Source organism: Echinococcus granulosus, assembly GCF_000524195.1.
Source record: "Echinococcus granulosus chromosome Unknown EG_S00041, whole genome shotgun sequence".
NCBI classification, from domain to species: domain Eukaryota; kingdom Metazoa; phylum Platyhelminthes; class Cestoda; order Cyclophyllidea; family Taeniidae; genus Echinococcus; species Echinococcus granulosus.
This window is the reverse complement of record NW_020170421.1, coordinates 68,446-78,336: the sequence shown is the minus strand read 5'-3', so window position 1 is coordinate 78,336 and position 9,891 is coordinate 68,446. Positions and strand designations below refer to the sequence as shown.

At 38.6% G+C, this 9,891-nt stretch overlaps 1 protein-coding gene across 1 annotated transcript; it reads right to left on the bottom strand. All coding sequences in view use genetic code 11, as the record gives it.

The window, feature by feature from the left end:
- Positions 1-3,571: 3,571 nt before the first annotated feature.
- EGR_05494 (hypothetical protein) lies at positions 3,572-9,212 on the bottom strand (the record flags this gene model as incomplete). Its single annotated transcript, XM_024494743.1, has 5 exons — positions 3,572-3,590; positions 5,038-5,148; positions 6,632-6,674; positions 7,406-7,484; positions 9,204-9,212. 5 exons carry the CDS (start codon positions 9,210-9,212, stop codon positions 3,572-3,574), a joined length of 261 nt encoding a protein of 86 aa, XP_024350791.1.
- Between the last annotated feature and the right edge of the window lie 679 nt (positions 9,213-9,891).

Below are 9,891 nucleotides of genomic sequence, written 5' to 3'. Positions count from 1 at the left end.
GCTATCCACGCGAGACGCTTTGACAATTGAAGTTCTTGCAACCATTTTCAATTGTTTCTAGGTATTTCATTAAGTAGTCCAACCTAAGTGATTTCCACACCTCGTTCGAACTAGTTTTTCTCTTGAATCTATTCTTTATTTAGGCCTACTTCCGAAGAATTAGGTAACTGCAAATAGAAATTCAGCAAAAACTTTCACCACTCACTAGCCCATGACCTTTGTAGTATCAAAGGGAAAATTTTTGGCTATTCTTAAGGCACATCAAGAAATGCCTTTGGGTATTTTCCAAAATATGACATTTTGAGGCTCCTCCCCTTTACTGGTAAAAGCGAGCATAAAAGCATAACAGAGTTGGACTTTTCTCCCTCAAAGGAAACTTCTTTTGTGTTGTTCCAAATGCCATCTGAAGGGGCATTTTGTTAAAAAGGCTAACATTCGCAATTATTACCGACCATGGTGGATTGGAAAAAGGCCATTAAAAGTGCCCATGTTGGGCTAACATCTTGCCACTTCGTTTACCATCTGCAAATGCTGTGTGATGATGCTGCCAGTGCACATTTCGGACTTCAGCTGGTAAGGCAGAAATTTGTCCATTTTATTTTAAAGTGCTTAAAAAGCAGCAGACTGTCGTCCTTAGAACACCCAAAGAAGTCACATCTCATCGCGACTTATGCTAACAGTTTTTAAACTAGCAAGCCCTTTTGTTCCAATTTAGAAGACATGTGCCATTCCACTTTATCTTTAACGTCAGAGATGAGTGGTTATGTAACCTGGATTCGTCCACTTCCCGAAAAACAGGTTTTGCCATACTTTTAAGAGTTTCTGGAGTTATTGCTAATTGTTGTTCTCTGTTATGGCTATAATAATATATAGGGTGACTAAAAAAACATCTTAAAATGTTTTACGCTTTGGAATATTAACATATTAATTCCATCACCCTTTCTTAACTCGATAGAGGTATGCAGAGAGATACGCTTTATTAAGTGTTTAGTCTCTAAAAGCAAAAACCATCCATTTCTTCTAAGGGTTCACGTTGTATGCGATTGTTTAATTATAACGAAGAGATGGTAATTACTATATGATGAAATATCAGGAAAATACGAAGGCTGGAAATGAGACTGCCCTCTCAATTCATTTTAAAATGAGGTATGCGGTCTTGTCACGGGAATCATTTGAGTTCTTGTCTTGTGTATAAAAAAAAAAATCTCCAAACGACTGTTTTTTGAAGAGGAGCCTCATATACTATTTTACCCTGCATCCAGTTCAATCTAGTAGGTGGATCATAGCCCTAATTGTTTGAACTTTAACTGGAAACCCACTATGAACGATTTCGTCCTTGATCCTTCACTTACAACGCAAGCGAAGTCGTCTGACAGGAAAGTGATGACCCCTTAAAAGTGTGAGGTACGATGTCCAAAAATACGTTATTTTGCTCAATGTTTTCATTTCCCATCACAAGTCAGTCGCTAGACAGACAGTCGATTTATTCACATAGCTTAAGTGCCCGTGAAACAGTTTTGAAAGTACCTCCTACTACGCTAGTCTTTGGTTATTTTTGCCAATCGCAACGAATTGGGGCCTTTCTCGACTTGATTTCTGAGCCCCTGTTTCCAAGTGACCCATCACCACAATTATTATGCAGTTGTTTGTTTAAACTACTTCTAAGTAGTACCTTATACCGCCCCACCCTGCCTCATACTGCAACTTCGCAAAATGCTCAGCAACACACTAAACAGTGAGACTCTGCATCTTTGGAAGAGCATCTTGAACTGCTTTCGTGGAGCGGGTAGGCTGCAGTAACATTCACCAGATTCGACCTCAATTTTATGACGTAGAGATGGATTTGAAGTAAGGGCAAAAAGGTACAGATAATGACGAAGCGTACCCTATCGCACCCACGATCTGACTTACACCTTTACTTTGATATGTGTATGTATTTTCAATTCCTATCAGTTATAAAAAACAGTGCAGCGAGCTACACCAAACTTTCCCAATCAGTAGGTACATGATGCGCGCCACTATGTGCACCACTAACGTAAACAAGCAAAAGCCATCACGTGATCATGGTAGTTGTCACTCCTCAGTACTCGCGAGAGGAACTCCACACCACACATAAATATCGTTTTGCACATTCCTTAAGACAAATTTTACGTTTTAAATAGCACTTCTTAATTCATGTTCAAGGGCAAAATGCCCTAATCGGCGCATTTAACAATTTCACAAGTTTTATTACCAAAAATTGCAAACAACTTTTTTCGGAGTTGTTGTTTGAATTTGAGTACCCATTTGTCCAAGAAAACGTGTGATAAGCCTGTTACATAACTGTGATCTTATTTGGACCCTATATCCGTGATCATTGACAAAAGGCATGAATAAGGCTGCAGTCAAGATAACCGTGAAATTTCCGCGAAAGATGCTTATGCTCCCAGAATGTGCATGACCTGGGAATAGAACAAATTGTGAGAGATTTGAAAGCATTTTTCGGTAAGTCTTATTTAATCCCCTTGGATCAAATGAGTGAAGTTGGTGAAATCAGGAGGGCCAAAAGACCATATAGGGAACCCATGTACCTCCAAACCCACTGTGAGAATCGGTTAGGCCTTAGTTCCACTTGATTTAGGCTACGTAGATCGTAAAAATCTTTGGTATGATTGTAAGGGTAGACCACCTCCACTGTGTAAACGGTCATTCGGTCTATTTGGCAAAACCTATCCTGCCCTTATTACCTACCTATTTATTTAGGCTGTGTAAATATCGCTATTTTTTTAGGTAAATGGCGCATTTCTAAGAAAGCCTGGATAAAGGAGAAGAAGCCTATGAAATTTTCAAAGTCAGCGCTTAAATTTTTGTTTTTTCTATTTTTTTTTGGCTTTCAGTTAGTTTTCGCACAGCTAGTCTTCTCCCACCTAATTATAGTTCATTTCATTCATTAGCTTGACCTTGACGATTTTCTTCCCTAAAGTGGTAAAAAGTGGTGTCGCTTAATTAGGCAAGCATGCTGCTACTGAGATGCAAATCAATGGCAGGGTTTGTGTCTCATTGGAATACCGCGCAGACCAATGCCAAGCGTCGTCCGACTGCCGTCTACCCAACGCAGACACGCATACGCGCGTCCTAATAACCAAAATTTGTAAAACACACTGTGTAGGAGATCAGTTTTTTACAATAGTAACAGTAACGACTGTTTTGTAGACAGTGGTTTTGCTTCGACGTGGGCGCTTTTCTGTCTGGCCAGTAGGACTGCAACGCTGGTGGTGTCAATGTTTGCAGTAGTGATGGCGCTCGCACCTCCTTTACATAACCAAATACCTAAGAGAAAGTGCTGTTATTAAATCTGTCTACGTGATCGTCCAACCCTACATGGCGAACGTGACAGCGAGTGTTACTTCCCGCTTCTCCCTGGTTCACCGAAAAAACGACCTATGTCTGAAGTTCATTTTGCCTAAAATTCATATAGCCCATTGTCGTAAGAGGATTCATTGTAGTGTGGCGAAATTAGTTGATTGAATGGACTTTAATGCAGCATACATTTAACTTCTAACCTCCCACTATGTCTCTAATTTTCCACAATCTAATCTTCTTGATTTATTCTACAAAAAAATTTAAAAGTAGATGTTGATAAAATCCATAGGCAATACCCACCCGGATGAAGAAAACTTCCCGTAATTATTCAAGAACTCATAAATGATTCAACAATTTTTAGGGGAAATTGCGTTTTATTTTCTTGGCTAAACGAATGAGTGAATATTGTTTGGCTTAGCAGAAGGAAAATAAATGTCTAAGTGTTGCTTAAGTAGCCTTTTCAGTTATGCTGACGGATATATCTTCATTGGGGGCGTAAGTACCACGAGTAATACCTCTACATTCCTTTCTTTTGCTACTTTCCGGGACACCAAGGCAAATTACGTTTGACAGATGAAAACCTAACAACAATTTGTAACCTTTCGTCTAGCCACATATCTTAAGGTATTATGTCATGAAGAATCTGTTACTAAGTAGATATCGAGGTTTAAATTCTGGCCTAAGGACAGGAGCTGCAAGCATTTTAAACATCTTAAAGAGGTAATGTAAGACTTTAATTATTTGGTGAACTCTTTCTTTTGGTTTTGCTGTCACACAAGGGCTCCACTTCTGTACTTTTGCTGCGAAAAATGGCCTCTACGCTATGTAAGTAGCTCACCCGCCCTTCTGTACGTCGACAGTGCCTATTCTGCCCCAGTATCTTGTCTTCTTCGCCTTGAGGAAAGGTTCGAGCCGCTACAGTAAATTTGTATCCTATTATGAACTGCCCAATTAGCCTTCGCAGGTTGTTCTATTTATTAAAAAAAGAATAAAAAGGTAAGACGACTTATACCTAGCTCGTAAAAGATTTTGTGGCTAACCATTAGTTAAATCGCAGGAATTTAAAGTAACATAAATCCTGCAGTCAGACAAATTAATATTTGTTCACCGTCTTTACTGTTACGATCTTAACAAATTTGTAGCACAAAGCGAAAATCCACTGCCATTTATTTCGTCTGATATAAAGCGCTTTCATGTGGAGTCTAAGGAGCATTTAAATAAAATGTCAGTTGCAACTAGAAAAGGTGACATGACAACAAATGCTACTGCTTTGATCAAACAGCAACACTGAATATGAATCCAAAATGCTTGCCAAGTTGCGTGTTTAAACAAAGTAGTTAAGTGGTAAAAGGTAGGTTTTGCGAGTTATTTTCCATCTCCTTCCGGTTTCAAATTCTTTCGTTGAGAGGAGTGACTGTTTGACGATATAATATCCAGCTTAAAAGGGGGAGGCAGAACTTTAAGAAGGAATTAGTTTTCGTAACCTCCTCCTCGGAGATTAAAGGTATTTTCTCACTCACCGCTTTCTTCAGCTTATAGGCTTGCTATCTAGGAAGTATGGCCAATCACAGGAATTATAACTTTTGCCCCCAAAAGATGATTTATTGTACTTAGAGGGACTAACCTGGCACTATGTTTCACTTTGTGATACCCCGATAGGAGTAGTCAAAATCCTACTTTAGTGATTAATCTAACAACGAAAAGCGTTTCTTCTCTACTTGCTTGGTATTCGTTGAGGAATTAACTAATAACCTGACATTTAATATAGTATGGAAAATGAACATCAAAGGGAGGATATTTATAAGCCTGTAGAAAAAGGAATGTGCACTTTTGTTGGTGTATATAGGAATAAAGGGAATATGCTTTGAAAGTCTTCATAAATAGCATTTTCTAAAAGTGTAGTTCATCCATAGTCTGTTCGCTTTTTAAGTCAAGATCTTAATCAAAACAAATTCATTGTATTGTAGGGCACCGAGTCTTTCCTGAAGTCGAAAGGTGAAATAGTACTAGGACAGAATATGCAATGCCAACGTGCAGAAAGGCTGAAGCGCTATTGCCATGACCCAAAGGCCATGCCAGCGAGCGGACGCACAAAGGCAGAGCCTTAAGTGTCGGCAAAACCAAAACAAAGAATAAAAAAATAACCAAAATATTACACAGCTACTTCAACGCCCCCAATGTTCACTTTGATCAACCGCGCGCGTCGACCATCACAGCGTATTCGGTGCCGTGAGAAATACACCCACGAACCAACCTCATCATCCATCAAATTTTCGTTTACCTGAGAAGGTATTTGACAGCCACAACACTTGGCAATCCCACTGAATCTGGAGTTTCATCCTGTTCGGGAACTGTAATGGAAAACGTGGAATGTGTAGCCCACCACCTATGTCTATCGGTAGCTGTAAGGACACTGATCTTAAAGCAGTCATTTAAGGAAGGACGGAGTTTAAATAGTTTTCCAGTTCCTACTCATATCTCAGGGCTGTATCAAATTACTAGAGACGTGGAGGAATTATCGCGTGTACATTTAAGTGCCATCATCAAAGAGGCAATCTAGACAGCTCCGCAACATACTTCCTCGACACGGTTAGTGTCCCTCCAGTTGTCAATAACTTGACTGCGGAGTACGGGGTGAAGTAGTTTCTAAAGGTAAATGGCAATTTAAACCCTTCTGCTAAGGATGTTCATCGACTTTCCCATCCACAGCCTATGCTCTTCTTCCACCATGTTAACGTTTGCCTCTCGGTAATAGAAATTAGTGCAGTTGTCCTTTAGCATTAAGTTCGCTTTCCGCTGCCACTAGCCTTCTACCATTAACCAAAACAGAAAGAGGTTAGTAAAAGTTCAGCTTCGTTTGTTGTTTTTTGATTTTTTATGATTTTAAATCAGATAGATTCAAAAACTAGCTAACGATATTCGGAAAAAAGATAGGGGAATGTGTTAGCTAAGAACGATTCCATTTTCCCCTCTAACCCACCAAGCATCATGCGCATCGCTTGGTACGAAGATACATCAATTTTCACACAATGGCAGGTCGTTGGCACGCACCAGAAAAGGGTGACATTGATCACTTCTGACGCCGTATCCGCCTCTTCAAAGAATGATCGACACAGCATCCTGTTTACTGTTTATAACTCATGCTAATTACCCTATGAATGCATAATCACTTCTGTTAAAAAACCAAATCACCATCTTTTACTTCTCGTTTTACGGATTCTGCGTAATTTTCCTCATTCCCAGGAGTGGAGAATCAAAGCGAACCGTGTTAAAAAACTGCAAATTTTACTTTACAATATTCAAATCCAATAAGATGCTACTCAATCTTTTATCTAGCATTAAAGTTGAAGAGAAACTTCTCCATTTTGTTACATTATGGTTTTTTATGTCCTAAACAGGGTAGACTTAGTGATTGGCCCCTGAGAAGAAAATCATATCATGTTTTGGAAATAGCTTCCCTGACATAAGCAACTGAGGTGAACGCAGGATAAATATTTTGAATCAAAGCTTAAAAAATATACCACTTCCGAAGTGGCTGCAAGCGTATAATCGTTAATTGTTTAAACGTCAAAATAAACTAATAAACAATTACGAAATGTGTTCATTTTGCAACACACTATTTCCAGGTCCCAAGTCAGCCGATTCCTCTCAAGAGAATACAAGCCTCGATCTTCCATAATGATACTCTGTTTCTTCTGCCATCCAATGTCAGGGTTGAAGACCAATGTAAACAACAGTGAAGACCGTCCGCTTTAATAGCCAAATACTTTATTAGTGGAAATTAGTTACCAGCTGATTTGCCTCTCAAAGTACCATAACTGTTTCACTATCAATTTCGTGTCACAACATGTAAAACACAAGAAAACCTAAATCCCACTACACTGTCATGAAGGTAGGTTGCTTTCTACCTTCTCAAACCTTAACATTAATGGCGAAGTGCTTGGCGGTGGTACTACCAGGCCTAGCGATAAAGCAGTAATTCATTTTTAAACAGAGCGTTATGATAGGTTTCGCCTAATAAATAATTTTTGCATTCAATGCTTGGAACACAAAACACTAATACTGTGGAAAAAAGATGATGGCTTAATGTCACCTTCTGAAATTAAGGTAGTAGCGATGACATTCTTTAATATTTTGTTAAGCTATAAAGAAACGAAGACGAATAATTGGATTTCTTACGCTTCCTTTTCTCCTTCTTATAGTCACCCCAACGATATCCAGATGTGTTGCCACCAGATGAATATGGGCTAATTCTACATTGAGGTTAAAAAAACCTCCAATCAAGAGACCCTAATTTATAGCTCCACGCCTCGTCCACCCCAATGCCCATAAAACGGTCTGGTATTATAAACAATTTTCTAAGTCAGTAATTATCCGTCTCAGGAGCAAACACGGTGGTAGTAGATTTGACCACCTTCTCAGAGCCACACGTTACCATCTGGGGCAAGAAAATCAAAGAAAACATGCCACATGAAAAAGAGAGGAATCTCAAGAAGAATTTATTAGTTTGCATGGATAAAAAACTAGGACATTCAGTCCCCCACATTTACTATCAACTTCATTCTCTACTTTGGGAATCGCAAAATGAGTATCAGAGTTCTGTACAAATTTCCCCTAACTACTAGTTAAAATATTTTGCATTTCCCATTGGAATAAAACGTGTTCGAAAAATGCTGCCGTCCGTGTGAATACACCGTTGCTCTATCTGTTTGCACAATTTTCAAATTGAGATCCTGCCTTAATATTAAAAAAATTTACTGTGAAACCCCCTACACCAAACCATATACCATAGCGCATTAGTTACCTGTCACTTCTCAGTGGAATAGCTGGGGACTATGATGCAAATTTTGATATTTTTTGTATGATGGCAACACAGTAATGAAAAATATTTAGTCTACTGTTAGCTCATTCAATGTCTTTGCTTTCTTTTTCCCTTTACGCCCTGCGCAATATTGAAGTTGTTCCTTCCTAAGTTACATTCGTGTATTCTACAATAAAAGTGTTTTACCTCCCCAAGATTTAACCCAGTTCGCTCACTCTCTTAGCGAGTGTACCTTATTGAGTTCGCATTTCTCATTTTCAGCCCCTGCTTTGGGCTAAAATTTTATGCTTGTAGCTTTTGGAAATTCGATAAAGGTCAACTAACGTTGAAGTAGGCAAGAGCATGTCCCTCGCGGTTTAAATTTCCACAGTTGAATTGTAACATCAAAACAAACGAATTTCCGGTATTCAGTCAAACGCGATTTCATATTGTTCTCAGACTTCACTAGTCTCTTATTGCTTATATAATCACAAAATGACAGTGGAAAGGCCGTGTAAACCGTCTGAAAAGCTAAATTAAAATTATTAAGGGCGAGAAGTTTATTTTGCACACGTAATCAATTTTTGTCATAAAGCTTGCCGTCCAATAGCTGTAACAGTTTGGTAAAATCTTTTAACTTGCCTTATCTTTCTAGAAATAGAAGGAGGAAAAAGGCTTGGGGCTTCTAGCATAGTTCGGAGGCCATGCCACCCAGCGGAAGTACAATTGCAAGGCTTTAAGTGACTGTGCAACCAAGCCGAAGAGCTAAACAAGCAATCAAAGGATTACACCTTTGAAATAAACTAACACGAGTTAATTTGCATACGGTTTGTTTAAAAATTGTCCTCTTTAAGTAATCCACAACTACTTAGTAGACACGAAAATTGGTCATAGAGAGTCAAGTATTTGACTTGTTCAGATCATTTATAAAATACCTGAAAATATGCTTATGCATTATGTTTCTGAAGTAAACCATTAAATCCTTAGATTTAATCTAAGTCATTTCAATCACTTTTCACACACTCATGATTGAAGCATATTTCACACAGACAAAACTCACTGAATCCATACGTTTAAACCAAGAAGACAATCATTTTAGGCGGGATAGTGAATAAGTTTCGTTAATTTCATGGCAAATTGAATAATCGTTGTATCTTTACAACGGTTGGTAGGGGAGAATTCAAAGCTTTGAAAGAGAGTGTCATCTGTTTTGAACACTCTCCCACCTCATGCCAGAGATGTGTATATGGTTGATTGCGGTCGAGTGTCTACTGGAATAACTGCGATTGCTGTTCCTGCGTATGTAAGTGCGTCCCAACAGTTGGTGTGGTTGAGTGATGGGTACAACGATTCCTCTGTGGACATAAGAATGCTTGCCAATATAACCTAGTACTTTGAAATGCTGAATGGCTTCAGTGCGTCCTTCTAAGAAAATGAAAAAAATGATTTGCCCTCACATCCAAAATGTGTTTTGAAAATTTATGGAAAAATACGTGGTGAATGGACTCCTAAAAAAAACAATTTTACTCTAAGCATGCTTGTCGACTCGGAGCAAATCACTACACAACTTGCCTACTAAATTAGCAGAGTAGAATATTTGTGAACCATCTACGCATTTTTTTTTTCATTCATTCAAGCAGGCATTGAAATGTTGCTGTTAAATTTTTCATTGTTCCTCATGTTTACAGATATCCTGAGTATTTATTTGACTTAAGCAAAATATTTTTAGAGTAACTTAGGTAAACGAT